This window comes from Lissotriton vulgaris, chromosome 8 (assembly GCF_964263255.1).
Source record: "Lissotriton vulgaris chromosome 8, aLisVul1.2, whole genome shotgun sequence".
NCBI lineage: Eukaryota > Metazoa > Chordata > Amphibia > Caudata > Salamandridae > Lissotriton > Lissotriton vulgaris.
The window spans coordinates 1,007,666,397-1,007,683,470 of NC_141696.1; the positions used below are offsets into that span (position 1 = coordinate 1,007,666,397).

The following is a 17,074-nucleotide window of genomic DNA, read 5'->3' on the forward strand; positions in this document are numbered from 1 at the left end:
GTAGGGTGAGAGGACTGACTGCAGGGTGAGTGAGGTGACAATATGAATTTGGGTTTGGATGTAAGTGCAGAGGAAGACGTATACCTGTATGGTTAGTGATGGGCTTGTTTGAGTGAGATTGCAGAGTGAGCATTGAGGGGGACAGGTGAGTGAAGTGTCCCATTAGTGCAGGGTGTGTAGTGTGCTCGTGTGACTGCAGGGTGAGGTACAGGTTGAACAGCACAAGTGCATTGTGAGTGCATAGTGAGCAGTGTGCTACTGTGACCTCTGTAGAAAGTAAAGGGAGGTAGAACAGTGTGAGTTCATGGTGAGTGGCATAAGTGCTGTGTGGTCATTGTGAGAGCAGGGTGAATGTCGCGAGTGCAGTGTAATCAGTGTGAGTGCATTGTAATCGCTGTTAGTACAGGGTGAGTTTGAAAGTGAAGGGCGAGAATGAGGAGCGAGTTGTCTGACTGAAGGGTGCATTCCCATACACTGGAAGTAACTCAGCATGTTATTGAGGCCAATCGTAGCGGTTCAGATATCAGTTAAACTATTGCTATTATGGCATAATTCAGGGACAGGCTGGACTGGCCGTAGCAGCACCCAGCCTTTTCTCTGTGGGCCAGAACGGTGGGGGGCGGTTTTGGACCGGTGGGTTCTGTTTTTGGTACAGGGGGTGGTTTTGCAGCAGTGCTGCAATAGCACCCCCTGTACCAAAAGCAGCTGCAGTGTTTTCCACGCACCCCCAGCCCCCACCCCCTTCTCTGCAGCCGGTCCAATTCAATTCCCAAGGCCGGTTCGCGTCACCAGTCTGGCCCTGTTCAGGGCTCGAGGGTGGAGGAAATAAATATTTTGCTCATACTGCAACAAACTTCCAGTCTTGTGATTAGGGTTTCCAGCTTATTATAATGATGTTCCAGACTTTACAAATCTAAGCAGTAGCTTGTGCATACTTGGAACAACAAACATAAATAGAAAGCATTTTTAATTGTATTCTAGGGCTGCATGAATGATCATGACTGATAATAAAAGGGAACAAAGACAGAAAAGTCACATTACAAATAAATACATATTATTTTATTTATCATCCTATTTAGTGTCAAGACGAAGCCTTTGCAGGCTCTTTAAACAACAAATGGCTGGTATTTTTCTTTTGGCAAGCCTACTTTATATATTTTTTTATTAAATGCATCCTCACACTATGGCAGTAAAAGTAAAATCCAAATGTGAGAAATAGGCTAGGTGGGAGCCCAGAGAGTACTAGAACCAGGAAATAAACTAAGCCTTGATAACCAGTTTACAAAGGTATATAAATATAAAAATGGTCTTTAAAGACCTGTAAAAAACGTTGGCATGCTGGTGGAGATAAGACTCCAGACACTGCCCAGCCGAGCCCAAAGCAGCAGCCCGGCCTGAGACAGAGGAGGGAAGTGGTTAGAGGGGGCTGAAGCCTTTTCTGCCCAATGGGAGTTGTGCACCTGTTAATTTGCCACATCATCCACGTTTCTGCATTTTCCTACAATTCAGTGGGATATACAATCTAGGCTCGCGGACCAGGATCTGTGACCAGGAACCCTCCTTGTCTCGCGTGTCGTGGCCTTCTTTTGATGGCAAAAATCTCTAAGCATCATTTTTTTTCCTCAGTGCATTATAAGCTGAACAGGGATGTGGGAGAAGCAACATTTTTTCCTCCTGTAAAAGAGGGGTTAAATAATAACTTGACTTATCTTTTAAATGATAAAAAAAATGCAAGACCTTTTCACACATTAGATATGTATTGTCATTTATCATCGAGGTATCAAGCTAGCAGTGCGAAGTAATAAAACATATCATCGGAAAATGTGCTACGGGTCTGAATCACTCTTTCATTCCACCTCCCAGCTAACTGTAGTATTAAATCAAACAAGCAGAACATTTCCTCAGGCAGCCATTGCCTTTTAATTTCCTGAAGAACCTTAAAATATCATTCATTACAAGTACTACACATATTTGGTTTTTAAAAGTCTCATAAATCAATAGCAGCCTGACTGTAATAATTATTACAAGTTAGTGCATAATTTTCATGCTGAAGGCTGCATGCAGAACTTTAGCATATGCAAACGAGGCAATTCAAACTGTGTATAGATATTAATATGAAGAAGCAGGTAACGAGGTGCAGCCTATGAATTATGCATCAAGTGCCGTTGATCTTCAATGAGGAAAATGAATTCAGCATGTAATCTAATTAGTGATGGAAGTCTATTACATCTAACTGCAAATGCAACCGTCCTTGAAACAAATTTATTTACAGTCCGTGTTATCACTCGAAATAACTTTGAAATAATGTACAAGACAACAGCTTGGTTGTGAGGAAATGTTTCAAATGATTTATTTGTTTCAGTTCTAGACCTGGAAGGCCTCCTAAAAGAACTCAAAGTGTGACGTCTCCAGAGAACTCTCACATCATGCCGCACACAGTCCCTGGACTTATGTCTCCTGGAATGATCCCGCCGACAGGTAAGACAACCCATTTAGCGGGTCAGTCGCTATTTGTCTCTGTACCCATATTTCAGCCACCCCTTTGCACACTAAGCTCAAGTCTCACATTTACTTCGGGCCGTATCATGATGGGCTTTGATAGTGCGTTGCAGAGGGACCCTCCTGTTTTTTTTTTGCTCTTGCAGTATGTAAACTGAATTCATTTAACACACTATTTCTCTGAGTTAGAGCAAGTTAGAGAAACGTCCAAAAATTGTGGCAAAACATGTTAATATTCAGCAGAATTTGCCTAGCAATTTTACATTTTTCAAAATATATGTAGATCCTTTATTCACTGCCTCATTCTACTGCCTTTAGTTTTTGCACTCAATGTTATATAGATAGATTTTCAATCATTCGTTATGATGTGAATCTACCTGGAAGAAATAGTGTTCAGAAAATATAAGTTACACCAATCTGAAAAATGTGTGCCAGTGTCAACAGAGTTAAACATATCTTACTAACTTATACATCAGTGCTAGCACTCAGATCGCAAAGAAGTTCCTAATTGAGAATGTGGACAAGATGCATCAATCAAACATGATTAGGCCTCAGACAGTGTAAAATATATCAACATTTTATCTATATACCTATAGCAGCATGCACTTTCGGACATCAAGATTTACGATTCTTCCATTTTGCGACTCGTAAATTGTGTAGTCTTGCGACTCCAAATTTGCGGCTCGCAAAGTGGAATTTAAAACAGTGTCTCAAAAACTGTTTGAGATTCCTAATTGGGTCGCAAATTGGCCGCTGCATTAATATTCATGAGGCAGGTGCAATATGCAACCCCATTGGCAATAGTTAACACGCCCATAAAACAGGCTGCATTTGAAAAATAACTGAAACGTTTCTGTTTCATTTTCTAAGAGTAGGAAGTGGTTCCTGGGACCACTGCATTCTCTTAAACTGCATGCTCTTAAAAAAAATGTTTGCTGCCAGTCACAAAGGGAAGGGGTCCCCTAGGGTCCCCTTCACATTTGCAAGTGGCTTACCACCTTTTTGCGGCCACAAAACAATCGTACATTGAAGTGCAACTCGCAATTAGGAAGGTACGTCCTTGACACGCCACTTCCTAATAATAGCAACTCGCAAACCTTATTTTGCGAGTTGGTGATAGTTTACAGACTCACAAAATAAGGTTTGTGCATAGGGCAGACCTATGTTGCCGTTGAAAATGGGCTGATTTCACGTTTGCAAACGCAAACAAAACGGTTGCACATCTGGCCTAATGTCTCCTGAATTAAGCATGGATTATCAATCAAATATCAGTTCTGTATGTGATGGAAATGCAATCATTTTACCCACTAAAGGCAGTTTGAAAGTTTATGAAAATGTATCAAACATAAACTTTTCATTTGAAGAAATAAATTATAATCCTCCAAACAAAATCTTAACGTTTTCATGAATTAATGCTCACTTAATAAATACACATTTGGGCCCAAAACATTATCATATTAGCTTTGCTTTATACTACTGCCACACTTGAAGTAGTTATGACTCCGTGCAATCATCATATACTGGGAATGTCCATAATATGGCAGTGAATTCCATCTCTGTTACGCCTATGTTGGCAAGAATGTCAAATATATATTAAAGATTGACAGCATTATATCAAACGTATCGACCAACGTTCCTGAGGTGCCCACATAATTGCTATAATTGCCATTATGGCCAGAAATATACCTGAAATTCCTAAAATACACTAGTATTGACTACAGGTATTTCATGGCCACCATAATGGCAGCGGTTGGCTACATCAAGCCTAGAATGACAATAATGTAATATTAATGTTCACTAATGTTCACTATGGTACCATGGTTGTACCCTCTAAAGCACACATGTTCAAAATCTCACAATAAATGATTCCATAGTGTCAAGGGTGGGATTCAATAAAATAGACACACACACATAGCCAACCAAGAACCCTTTTGTTAGTGATGGACCCTTAAAGCCAAAATACCCACAATCCACAAAAACTCTTCTGTTGTGATAGTGGTTGCTCCATTATGTCAGAAATTTCCACATGGTGCCAGTGGGGGATTTCTCGCGCCAGAAATGCCACATCTGACTAGAATTTCTACCATTACTTGAGTGAGGGACGTCATTAAGCTGGATGTGACTGAAAGTGCCTCAGTGAGAGGGTGACCTGATATTTTGGGAAAAACACACACACACACACCACCTATCTAGGCATACATTCATAGCTAGAACAGATGCTTCCTTTTTCGCTATTCAAACTTTGCACTGTGCTCCCTGACACCAAATATTCAGCACTATAATAGGTAGCAAATCACAAGTTTATACATTTGGGTGTGCGTGTCAGCATTGAGTTTGCAGTATAGGGCCAATCATCACACACAGTCTTCTTACATACATGGTGGTGTCAGGCACAAGATGCGGTCACAGGACTCCACAAGCTGCATCCTTGGCTTTTGAAGTGCAGTTAGACAACTATATGTCAGAGATCCAAGGACTACTGTGCTGGCCTTGGATACATCACAAACTACAGAGTGCTCAGTCGGGCAGTGCATCGTCAGTGCATCGGTTCTGAAGAGCTGTGAGGCTGCGATGTGGAGTTCGGCATCATCATCAAGGCTGAAATCGATGAGGGATGCAAGGGCCTGTACTGAGGATGTGCCACACAGTCAGGGCATTACAGCAGTTCTGAAGTGCTGTGATGCAGGTCATTGGGATGGGTTCAATCCACACAGCTGCAGCTGTGTATTGGTTCCTGCGCCATGCAGCAGATGAGATGATGGGTCCATCTGCTGGATCCACAGAGATTGGTAGAGCACCTTAAGCTCACTTGCAAGGGTCCAGGACTGGGGTGGGCCACTTGGCAGGGTAGACTCACAGATGACAGTGTCCAGGTGCAGATGCAAGTTTGGTGGAATCCTGTTATGTCCCTGTGTGTTCAGATTGGGGGGCAGCCATGTAGCCCTTGGAGTCACTCTGGGTTCTGGGCTCAACAGATGCAGGTCCAGTACTTCTCACCCAGGTACGCGGGAAGCAGACAGCAGGTTGGGGCAGCTGGGCTGTAGCTTCTTCACAGCTGCAGTCCAGGAGAGAGGTAGTCCTTCAAGGTACCCCTAAACCGGTCCTCAGATGCTTGTTTCAATGTATGACATTGTTCTGCATTCTGTCCATCAATTGTTCTTTTTGCATTCGTCCTTGAAGGATCACAGCAGTCCTTCTTCCTGGCAAATTATTCATAGTTCCAGAAGTGTACTGAAGCATTGGCGTCTGAGGTCCTTCTTTTTTACTGTGGCGTCCTGGTTCTGGAAGGTGGGAGAAGCTTCTAGACACTGGATGTGAAGTGCATGGAATTCTCTATCTCCCCTGCCCTGGCTCCAAGCTGTCTGAAGTGAAAATGCAGGGTTGTTAGACCCTTTGTCTGATGGCAGTGCACAGCCTATTCAGTTGTAATTGGGGACGTGCTCAGCTCCATCCCCATCCTACCAGCAGATGACTCAGTCATGCACACATAATCCCTCTATTGTGTGTCTGTCTGGGAGGAATTCGCAAAGTCTAGCTGTCAGCTACACCTAGTCATGTGACCCAAGACAGGCTATAGGCACACATGAGCTAAGGGCAGGGAAATGCCAACTTTCTAAAAGTGGCATTTTCAAAATTGTAATGAAAAATCCAGCTTTAAAATTTAAAGAGGGTTTACAATTATAATTTCATAGACACAAAACATGATATAGCCACCAGCTCCCATTAGGAAATTACAGCGTATTGAATGTAGTTAGGAATCTCCAATGTTATCCTATGGGAGGGGCAGGTCTCACATGAATGAAAAACAAATCACTACCAGGATATGTAAATCTTAAAAGTACATGCACAACCTTCTAAATACACGGAACACTGCTATGGGCTACCTAGGGCCTTCCTTAGGGGTGACTTATATCTAATAAAATAGGAGTTTAAGGCTTTTTAAGGGAATTTAAATACTAAATTGACATAGCAGTTTAAAACTGCATTCAGGGAGCAGGGGCAGTATTGGGACATATTTAAAGGGCTACTAAAGTGGGTGGCACAATCAGTGCTGCAGTCCCACTAATAGCCTTTAATTTACAGGCCCTTGGTATATGGTATAGCATTCTACAAGGAGCTTACAAGTAAATTAAATATGCCAATTGGGTATAAGCCAATTGCACCATGTTTTAGAGTGAGAGCACAAGCACTTTAGCACTGGTTAGCAGGTGTAAAGTGCACAGAGTCCTAAGGCCAATAAAAACAAATTCAGCAAAAATAGGAGGGGGAAGGCAGTAAGTTAAATGTGGAGTGATCAGTCCCCCATCCAATCCTGGAAGGGGATTTACTTCGGCTCTTGACAAAGTGACATTAAGACAACTTCTAATGTGGGAAAGGCTCAGATCAGAATTTGTGAAAGGTCACCAATGTATGTATTTGTGGGTATTCACATACTGAAAGTCTAACTTGCCTTGTAAGGTAATTCCCATTCTATTGTAAATGTCTCTACACTTGTCGCTGAGAAATCCATAGTACTAAATCCATTCATTCCTAGCAGTATTTTTCTTGTGAATTCCTGATAGCCCTAAATTAGGTGTTTTCCGCTGTAAATCTATGCTTATGCCACAAAAGTCCTTTGTGAATTTAACCAACTGTGTTGTTTTGCTTCTTTTGTGTCCTCAATCTCGCAATGCTAATTTGCATTAAATAATTGTATTCTTCTTTTGTCTGTTTTCCTCTTATTCTACCTCTCCTTTTTGTCTTTATCTATCTCTTTGTCTCTCCTTTTCCCTCTCTTTCCCTTGTTTTCACAAGTCCATGTAATAATGAAGCTTTGTATCAGAGACCAACCTTCTATGGCGGTGAAGCACATTAATATTCAAATTGCATATGTTCACTTTTCAAAAGTATGATTTCTCAATCGTAGATGATGGTTTTGTAGCACCAGGAATAGTCAGTTGTGGTCTTAATGAAGCACAATTGTCCGGAAACCAAGAGGAACATTAAAATCATTTGGTTTTTTTGAAGCAGATTATGCCGAATTTTAACATTGGGTGAACTCACATGCTTCACATTTTCTATCCTTTACTCTTTGGGCACATCTCTGTTTTTGTTATTTAAGTGTTCCCACGTGGATGGAATACGTTGGCGCGAAATTCTTTAATTTATTTGACAGATAGTGCAAAAAGGAAATGTCTATTTTTGCCCCAATATGCAGTGATTTGTAACCTGAGTGACTAAGTGTGTTCAGGGAAATTTTTGGACAGGAACACATTTTCTTTAGTCATTATGTCATTAGCTGAAAGAAAATAAGAAAAACATGTTGAGTACCAAACCGTGTCACACACATGGCAGATAAAAGGAAGCAATATAAATTTGTTTTTTTTACAGGCAATCGATTACCTTGATGTACATTTTTATGACGTTAGATCAAAATAAGTAATGTTTTAATCATTTAGGAAGCGGTGTGCAGAAAAATGAATATGATTTAGAATATAACTGTGTTTTGAAATATTTTGATAAGCTTGCAGGCTTAGGTTGATACACTTGGAACAACGGTAATGGTTTCATTTAATTTCCTCGACGCTATGCACAGTTTTTGACCTAATTGCGTCTTAGATTCCACATTTAAATTTCAAAGACATGGTTGCTTTACTTTCTTTCTTGGGTTTTCAGCCTGAGTGAGATAAAAAGAATTACTTCTCCAAATGTCACACATGGCTGTAATTTAAGAGTTTGTTTTACCTCATTGTCCGTAACAGTTGAAAGAAACCTTCACTTGAAGTTTATTAAATAGGCCAATGCCAGAGGCAATAAAGATTCATTTATTACGAGTTTCTTGGCTGTTTTTCTTCCTTGATTTTTTTTGACTAAACTCATAGTGTAATATAATACTTCACGAAACGAAACCTTTGACCTTCTCTGAAGTTAAGTCTCCTTTGATTAGATAAAGTAACAATTTATGGTCCGCCATGAGTTTCTGCATTGGATGAATAATGTAACAGATTGAATACTGACTGAGAATGAATTGCTTTTAAAAGATGACTTTTGTAAAAAGGTGCCTCAAGTTAATTGCATTGTATAAGCAAGTTTCGAGGGGCTGTGGTGCAAGCCATTAGGTATATTGTTCAACTCAGACACACATACATTTATGAGTGCATACAGAAGTATATATTAACGGTAACATTCACGCTATTTTTAAATACAAATGCAATCTTAAATTTAAAGGGACTGGGTGCAAAAACAGCTTCCCTGCACCGCTCTCTACAGCATAGCTATGAATGTATTTCTTATTCCTTTGCACAATATAAGCATTAAGAAGAAAAGTTGTTGGACAATCTTCTTTATTTATCTCATTCATAGAAAGTGACGCTACATTCACGGTTTTTCAATTATTCTCTCTTATGTATTTTAAGATTTATACAAAATAACGTGTCACAGTACACACGCTATTCCCCAAATCATACAACTGTTGACAGAAAATGTAAGTTACAAGTCAACTTTGCAAAGCTATTTTCATTGATTTCAAATGCGTATTTGTTTAATTGCAAGTCGATATACGGAAGAGCTAGGATATACATTAAAGTTTCACTCTCGAAAAGATTTTGAGCAAATAATTATTATTTTGACTCTTATTTATGGTGTGAAATTATCCTTTTATGAATGTTTTTTTTAGAGTGTGTTTATTTACCCGCCTATGGCCGATCCCTTATAAGTGATATGTAGCACGAAGGGAAATGTCACCTTCTATCAATTGTTTTGGGTTTGCCATTATTTTAATTGTTTTGGAACATTGTTTTATGTTATGATATTTTTTACGTTCACCCCTACAATGATTGGTTTCAAGGTGCTTGCTATAAATCCAGGGAGTAGGGGCTGGCATGAGAGATTGTGGAACAAACATGTCTTCTGTAGCTTCAAACATAAAGAGAGTTTCTATTTTTGATTTACACTGGAAGGGAAATTCAGAGTTTTCCAAGGACAGGCAAAAAGGATTTTCCTGTAGTCTCAATTTACAGAAGTAAAAAAGCATCTTGGTGGTTGGCCCCTTTCAAATACCAAATCAACATCCAGTCGCAATGTCAAATTAGGAGTTTGTAAAACCTAACCAACTACTCAAATGGGTTTGGTACATATTGAAAGCCTTTTCTGAGATCGTAAACTCTGACTCGGAGTATTTGAACCATACTAATATTTGCACTCTTACCACTGGTTCGCAATCCTTCAATGACATCCCAGATTCCTACTAAAAATCATCTGAAAGCCTTTAACTTGTGGTTTCATGGGCTATATTGCCATTAGAATATTACCAAGTAAAAACAACCCAGCTTACTCATCTTTTGAATGGTTTTTTGAAGTGATAGGATTAATTTATTCTTTATTTTCCCTTTTCTGCTATGCTTTATTTGTTAGAATTAACCTTGTAACTCCCAGATAAAGTCCTATTTACCCTATTTTTCATTATTTCTCTTCCACCACTGCCGATGAAGCTCTGCATATATTATGCAACACTGTCAGCTCCAAACACATTTCGCACTTGTGGTGTTGTGCCAGTGCCCACCTATTTTGCATAGTGCAAACACACCTTAACAGTTTTACTCTCAACATGCACAAATATCTGACCTGCTTAGCCTTGCATTGAAAATACATTGTCACCAGTGTTATGTTCTGATGCTTTTGCTACTTAGAATGTTGCAGTCTTTTTAATGGACTAAGTGAGTTGTACATTTATATTTACATTCACCTCTGAGATTTGCCATCAGGTGATCAAAAAGTCGAGGAATGTGCAACTGAATGAAAGTAGCACTTTAGGTTGTCACTTTGAATGTTTATTTCTTTAGACATATTGCAAAGTGTAGCCTCCAAGATTAAACATTCAGAGAAGTTATAGTTTTCATGGTGTCTTTTCAGATCACAAGAATTCAAAAGGCTTAAAACGCTTTTTAAAGTACAAAACAATTTAAAGAATTGACAGAACATTGACTCTAAATGTGAAATGTGATAATGATGAAGCAATTAAATGTTTCACTTTGCTGCGCAGGCTAGCATAATTGCACTCTACTGATTACTTAACTCACCTAGATCTTCTCATCAGACAAGTACAGTTAAGAAGTGATATGTCAATTTCAGAGTTTGGAACAAAATGAGAGTGACATTTGGCAAATACACCTTTGAAAGAAAGTTTTGAACACACGTAATATTAACTAATGCAATTCTTAGTCTTTGGCCTATCTTTAGATCTGAAGGAAAGGCACATGTATATATTTATCACTGTGTTATGCCTCGAATGTAAACAAAATAAGTGTGCATAAACTAAATCTAGAAATTGTAGTTGGATTGATAGTTTGAACTGCCATATTAATATTGTAAACCTGATTAAAGCACAAAAGACATATCAAAGGGAAAGAAATTCTCTTGGATTGTACTGTCACACTTATTGCATACATCATTATTCACAATAATGAAAGAACAACTTGGACATAATAGACAACCCACTCTCACGCACACAACATAGCACCATACCAATACAGTTGGCAAAGGAATTCCATGCAAACACTCTCTACACTATAGTAGTCCCGTAGATTCAACATTGACATGCCAAGGCTTCTATCACACTCACAAACAAAATACAGCACCAAGACATATTGCTGACAATAGTATGCCTTTTTATAACAGAACCTAACACAGGGAGCTCAGCAATGCACAACTGTTCGCTTGTACTATTTTATCTGGCCGTCTTTGTGTATTAAAGCAGAAGTTGTGTAGATACGTTTTCTCCCATGGACTTTATGACCTTCCTGTCACTTAATGTAAATGTAAATTCGTATTTGTAAAGCGCAACTACTCACCCTTACGTGTCTCAAGGTGCTATCATGGAAATGAAGTGAGCTATTGCCCAGAGTCACATGGTGCTGAGTTGACACCGGAGCCGGGGATCGAACCGTGAACCCTAAAACAACGACCCACCACCACCCGCATCAGGCTCCCCGAAGATGCTGGAGCAAGATCACCACCGACCAGCTCACCACCTCCCTGAGCCAAAAAACCCCCACCAACACCACGGACACCAACGAAGCCACCTGCACCCTCGCACAATGGCTCACCAACTGCGCCGATGCCCTTGCACCACTGAAGAAACCTCCCAGCAGACCAGGCAGCAAGAAAACTTCGTGGTTCACCAATGACCTCAAAGACTCCAAGAAATCTTGCCGCACCCTCGAGAAAGCCTGGCGCCTCGACCAGTCCACAGAAAACATGACAGCCCTCAAGAACGCCATCCGCAATCACCACCAGCTCATCCGCACCACCAAAAGGACAGCATTCAGAGAACGACTAGACAACAACACCCACAACAGCAAGGAACTCTTCAACATCGTCAAAGAGCTCTCCAACCCCAGCGCCAGCAACAACAACATCGTGCCCTCGCAAGACTTCTGCAACGCTCTCGCCTCATTCTTCCACCACAAGATCACCAACATACACAACAGCTTCGGCACCCAGGCTACGCAACCAACCGCCGAACCAACGCCCCCCACCACCACCCTCGGCGCCTGGACCCCTCTCAGCACTGAAGACACCACCCACGTGATGAACACCATCCACTCGAGCTCCCCTGCTGACCCCTGCCCACACCACATCTTCAACAAAGCCGACTCCATCATCGCAACTCGCCTCCGGAACATGATCAACAACTCCTTTGCATCCGCCACCTTCCCAGAGAGCTGGAAGCATGCAGAGATCAGCGCCCTCCTGAAGAAACCCACCGCGGACCCCACGGACCTCAAGAACTTCCGCCGCATCTCGCTCCTCCCGTTCCCCACCAAAGTCATCGATAAGATCGTCTACAAACAGCTAACCTCCTTCCTCGAGACCAACGGCTCCCTCGACCCTTCACAGTCCGGTTTCCGAGCAAACGATAGCACCGAGACCGTCCTCATGACAGCCACCGAGGACATCTGGTCCCTGCTCGACAACGGGGAAACTGCTGCACTCATCCTCCTCGACCTATCAGCCACATTCGACACAGTCTGCCACCGCACCCTAACTAGTCGCCTCCACCACGCCGGGATCCAAGGAACGGCCTTCGAATGGATCACCTCCTTCCTCTCCGACAGAACTCAGAGAGTCCGCTTCCCTCCCTTCCGCTCAGTGCCCACCAAAATCATCTGCGGCGTACCCCAAGGCTCCTCGCTCAGCCCCAACCTCTTCAACATCTACATGACCACCCTCGCAGCCATCGCACACCAACACAACCTAAACATCATCTCCTACGCCGATGACACCCGGCTGATCCTCTCCCTCACCAACGACCCCGCCACCGCCAGAGCCAGCCTCCAGGAAGGAATGAAAGACGTCGCGGAATGTATGAAGCTCAGCCGCCTGAAACTGAATTCAGACAAAACGGAAGTCCTCATCCTGGGACCATCCCCCTCTGCCTGGGATGACTCCTGGTGGCCCCCTGCACTGGGCACCGCCCCCAAGCCCACGGACCACGCACGCAACCTAGGCTTCATCCTGGACTCCTCCCTCACGATGACCAAACAAGTCAACGCCGTCTCATCATCATGCTTCAACACCCTGCGCATGCTCCGAAAAGTCCTCCGGTGGATCCCCTCCGCCACCAGAAAAAACGGTCACCCAGGCCCTCGTCACCAGCCGACTGGACTGTGGGAATGCCCCTCTAGGCCGGAACCACAACCAAACTACAGAAAAGACTACAACGCATACAGAACGCCTCTGCACGACTCATCCTGGACATCCCCCGACACAGCCACATCTCGCCCCACCTGAGAGACCTGCACTGGCTCCCCGTCAGCAAACTAATCACGTTCAGGCTCCTTACCCACGCTCACAAAGCCCTCCACGACATGGGCCCCGAATACCTCAACAACCGCCTCACGTTCTACACACCCACCCGTCAGCTCCGTTCCACCAGCCTCGCCCTCGACACCGTCCCACGGATCCGCAGAGCCACCAGCGGATAAAGATCCTTTTCCTACCTGGCTGCCAAAACATGGAACACCCTCCCCACCCACCTACGACTGACCCAAGACCATCTCTCCTTCAGGAGGCAGCTTAAGACCTGACTGTTCGAGCAGTTGCACCCCCCCTGCCTCCCCCACCTCGAGTGCCTTGAGACCCTCGCGGGTGAGTAGTGTGCTCTATAAATCCGATTGATTGATTGATTGATATGCTCCGAAGTCAGCTACCCTGGCCTCTGCACCACACCTCTCCACTCAATCAATGCCACTCATTACCACATCCATAGCACCCTGCTGTGCACAGAATTTATGTTTGTGGGATTTTGAGACTGAACATGGAAACTGTGTATCAGATGAACACTTTGCACATGTGTGTTTTGGGTATCTGGAATGGCGCATTATCTATACACACGCACACAACGTACACACACACACCCACACGTGATCCAATCGTGATGTTATTTATAGTAACTGTACTAGCACACATTGGCACATTTAGTTCGACAGTGAAACTGTCAAATTTAAATTTATTAATATAGCATAGAAAAATTGAAATGAGAAAAACATTGACATGACAAAAACATATTTTACTACCAAACAGAATGCATGTACCAATACATAGGGAAACTACTCGCCTAATAGTCAAAGGTTTTCTTGATTGTGATTTTACCCTATTGCACAAATGTAACCCTTGCAACATGGATTCAATACCTTTTGTTAAAAGAAAAGTACGCATGGGAACTTGAAAAAATAACATGGCATGAACTATATATAACATTCCATTTATTATCATAGTTAGGGGCATCATGACTCAGTGATGCTATGTCTGATGTCATAAGCAGCGGATGGTGGGAGCACAAGTTATAGTTAGTGCAGCAAACTGTAACTCGTAAATTTCAGTATCTTTTGTTTAAAAACAATCGTTTTTATATTATTTCAAGGACCAATTATAACATAACTTTTAACCTTTGTTTTTTTCAGTGAATGTCTAGGCTTTTTTAATATAAAATAAAAATCTTCTTATATTATCTGACTATATTATCACTTTATACTTTGTTTTTATTTCAGTGAATATCTGTAATATTTTTTATCATTTGTTAAATTACATTCAGACTCCCTGATCATAGCTTTTAACCATGTACAGTGGGAGGGTTGGATGCATAGGTCATGCTCTATGATCACCCTCCCCTCCCCACAGACTGACAAACTTAAGTTAACAGCTCCGCCTCGGATACTCACTTCACATTTTTCATTTTCTTTGTTTTTATTTTCGCTGTGCCGCAGTACTCCTGCAGTACCATTGAACAAGTGGCACACCAATGTACTGCCAGACAGTTCAAGCTTCTTTTTTTAATGCTTGTACAGTTCTACAGTATTCCCTCAGGATTACATGCTGGGTCTCATTTGGCACCACACGGGAGACCTTATTTGGTACAGTGGGAGTACTGCGGGATCCACAGTATAAGAAAAATAGTTTTTTTATTTTGACCCTGTGGGGCACAAAGTTCAGGGGGCCAGAGTACCCCTACACTGCCCCTCTATTGTTTGTACTTTATTTTCTTTTAAAACTCAGGAAACAGGGACAGAGATTAAAGTCCTAAAATGATGGCTAGAATATTTCTGTTGGTGTTGTGGCTAGCCAATCATACCCCTCTGTACCGCTGTACTGTTACCAGTTCCTCAGGACAGAAGGGGTCAACAGGAAGAAATGCACTCTGAACTAATCAGACCACTCTATTTTTTTAAAGTGTGGTATCAACCATCCTGTTATAACTATATTTTGAAGCTTAATTTCTTAAAAACGGCTGAACAGATTTACGCTGCTGGACATGGCAATGTGATTGGTGGCTACAACATGAGTAACAATTTTGCAGACTCAGTTTTATGACTTGAGAACTTGTTCTTTGAGTCCTGAAAGTATTTTAAGAGCATATAGAAGGTGTAGCGTAGGAATAACCTGAGCCCCTAGCCCTCAGATGGAACTCCCAGGGAAAAAAAAGGAAAAATAAGATTTGTCATGGTCCAACTGGAGTCTGGGGGAGCCGTTGTGGCTCCCAGTAGTCATGTGAGACTAACACAGGACCCAGAAATAACAGAAAATGAGAGTTAGGGCCCAAAGACCGTGCAAGACAGGGGTTGCTGGCTACATGCACATGTGGTGTTGCTTGCAGGACCTAGCTATAGGCAAGTGCTATTAGATGGCAAGCGCCTACAATGCATAGTCAGCGCTCAGTGAGCTGACTGTGGATAGAGCCCACTCCCTCCAGAGATCCAAGCCCCATTAGGTTGGCAAGCCCCTACTACACACAGTCAGCCCTCAGGGTACAGCCCGTGCATAAAACACACTTCCTCCGAAGATCCAAGCCTCATTAGTTGGATGTGTTACTACTAGCCACAGTCTGAGCTCATTGTTCATTGTTCAGACTGTGTGACAAGCCCACTCTCTTCTGGCACACAAGAGGCAGTGGCAAAGTACCCAAAGCATCTGAATTGGCAATTCTATGTCAGGAAAACGGTCAAGGGGAAAAGCAAAAAATGTAGCTAAAAAGGCCAAGTCCTACAGTGATCAAACACCATGTTAGCTGTCAAATGAGGACCATAAATTGACAGCTAACTTAGATAGTTGAAATCAGCTTTAAGTCCACCACTCTAAAAACCATGCTGTAGAAAGAAAGAATTGCAAGAGGAAGACCCAACTTACTAAAGAAGCTAAGGAGGACTAAAATTATGCAAACCAAAGGTTCTGCTACGGCAGCACAGAATAAAATAAGCATTCAGTCTTTTAAGTAATCTGGTTAACATGATCACAGCTTGCAATATAATGCCAAACAAGTAAGCCAAGTTTCAAAGAATGATTATCACATAAATCAATTTACAGATTTACCGAGTCTCACTACCATCAAAGACACAAGGATAGTTTACTTATCTAACAGCTCATGATCGTAAAGCAACAGGGGAAAAGGTTCAGATTTATAGTCCACTAAGGGCGAGTCCATTAGTATGAAAAAAATTAAAAATAGGGAAAATTAAATGGTACAGCAAAGAAGGGTCACAGTCCATCAGCTACTGACTGTAGGATTTGCAAAGCAGTCCAAAAGTATAAAGCCAAAGAGGATAGGTTTCAAATGATCAAAAAATCTATCAGCATAGCGTTCTGGTCTCAAGTAGAAGATGCTGCCCCTCCTTTGAAGTTTCTTCTTTAATAAAGTTTCTGTGGGAGTCCTAGTGATGTAGCAGCACACCACTGTCGAAAGATTGTCATGCGCTCAGATTCACATAATGTCACCTAGGACATTAGCAACTACAAGATGCTACGCCATGCTCGTCATGAGAAACAAGAGATTTAAAGTCCACATAAGCCTAACAATGGTGAAAAGGAATATAAAGCGTCAGTTTATAGTAACAGCTGAAATCATGTTCCCACAGGAACAATTCACTGTGAATGTTAAGGAAACATTTAGGAACATTAAATGTTAAACATGTACTGGAAAAATAAGGCATCAATTTACTAGTTGCAAAATAACCATTTTAGTAGGCCAAGGAATATGTCCGCATTGGAGAAAGAGCACATTTAAAACAGGCCTCACATTTGCATAACAATTTTAAATGGAATA

General features: G+C 41.9%; 1 protein-coding gene across 5 annotated transcripts in view; it reads left to right on the forward strand.

The window, feature by feature from the left end:
- Positions 1-17,074, forward strand: part of DACH1 (dachshund family transcription factor 1) — a 595,151-nt gene that overhangs the window by 206,970 nt on the left and 371,107 nt on the right. For all 5 annotated transcript variants that reach the window (XM_086934898.1, XM_086934896.1, XM_086934894.1 and 2 more), the window contains exon 2: positions 2,363-2,478. In XM_086934898.1, coding sequence (XP_086791024.1) covers positions 2,363-2,478 — 116 coding nt within the window. The remainder of the gene's footprint in view (positions 1-2,362; positions 2,479-17,074) is intronic.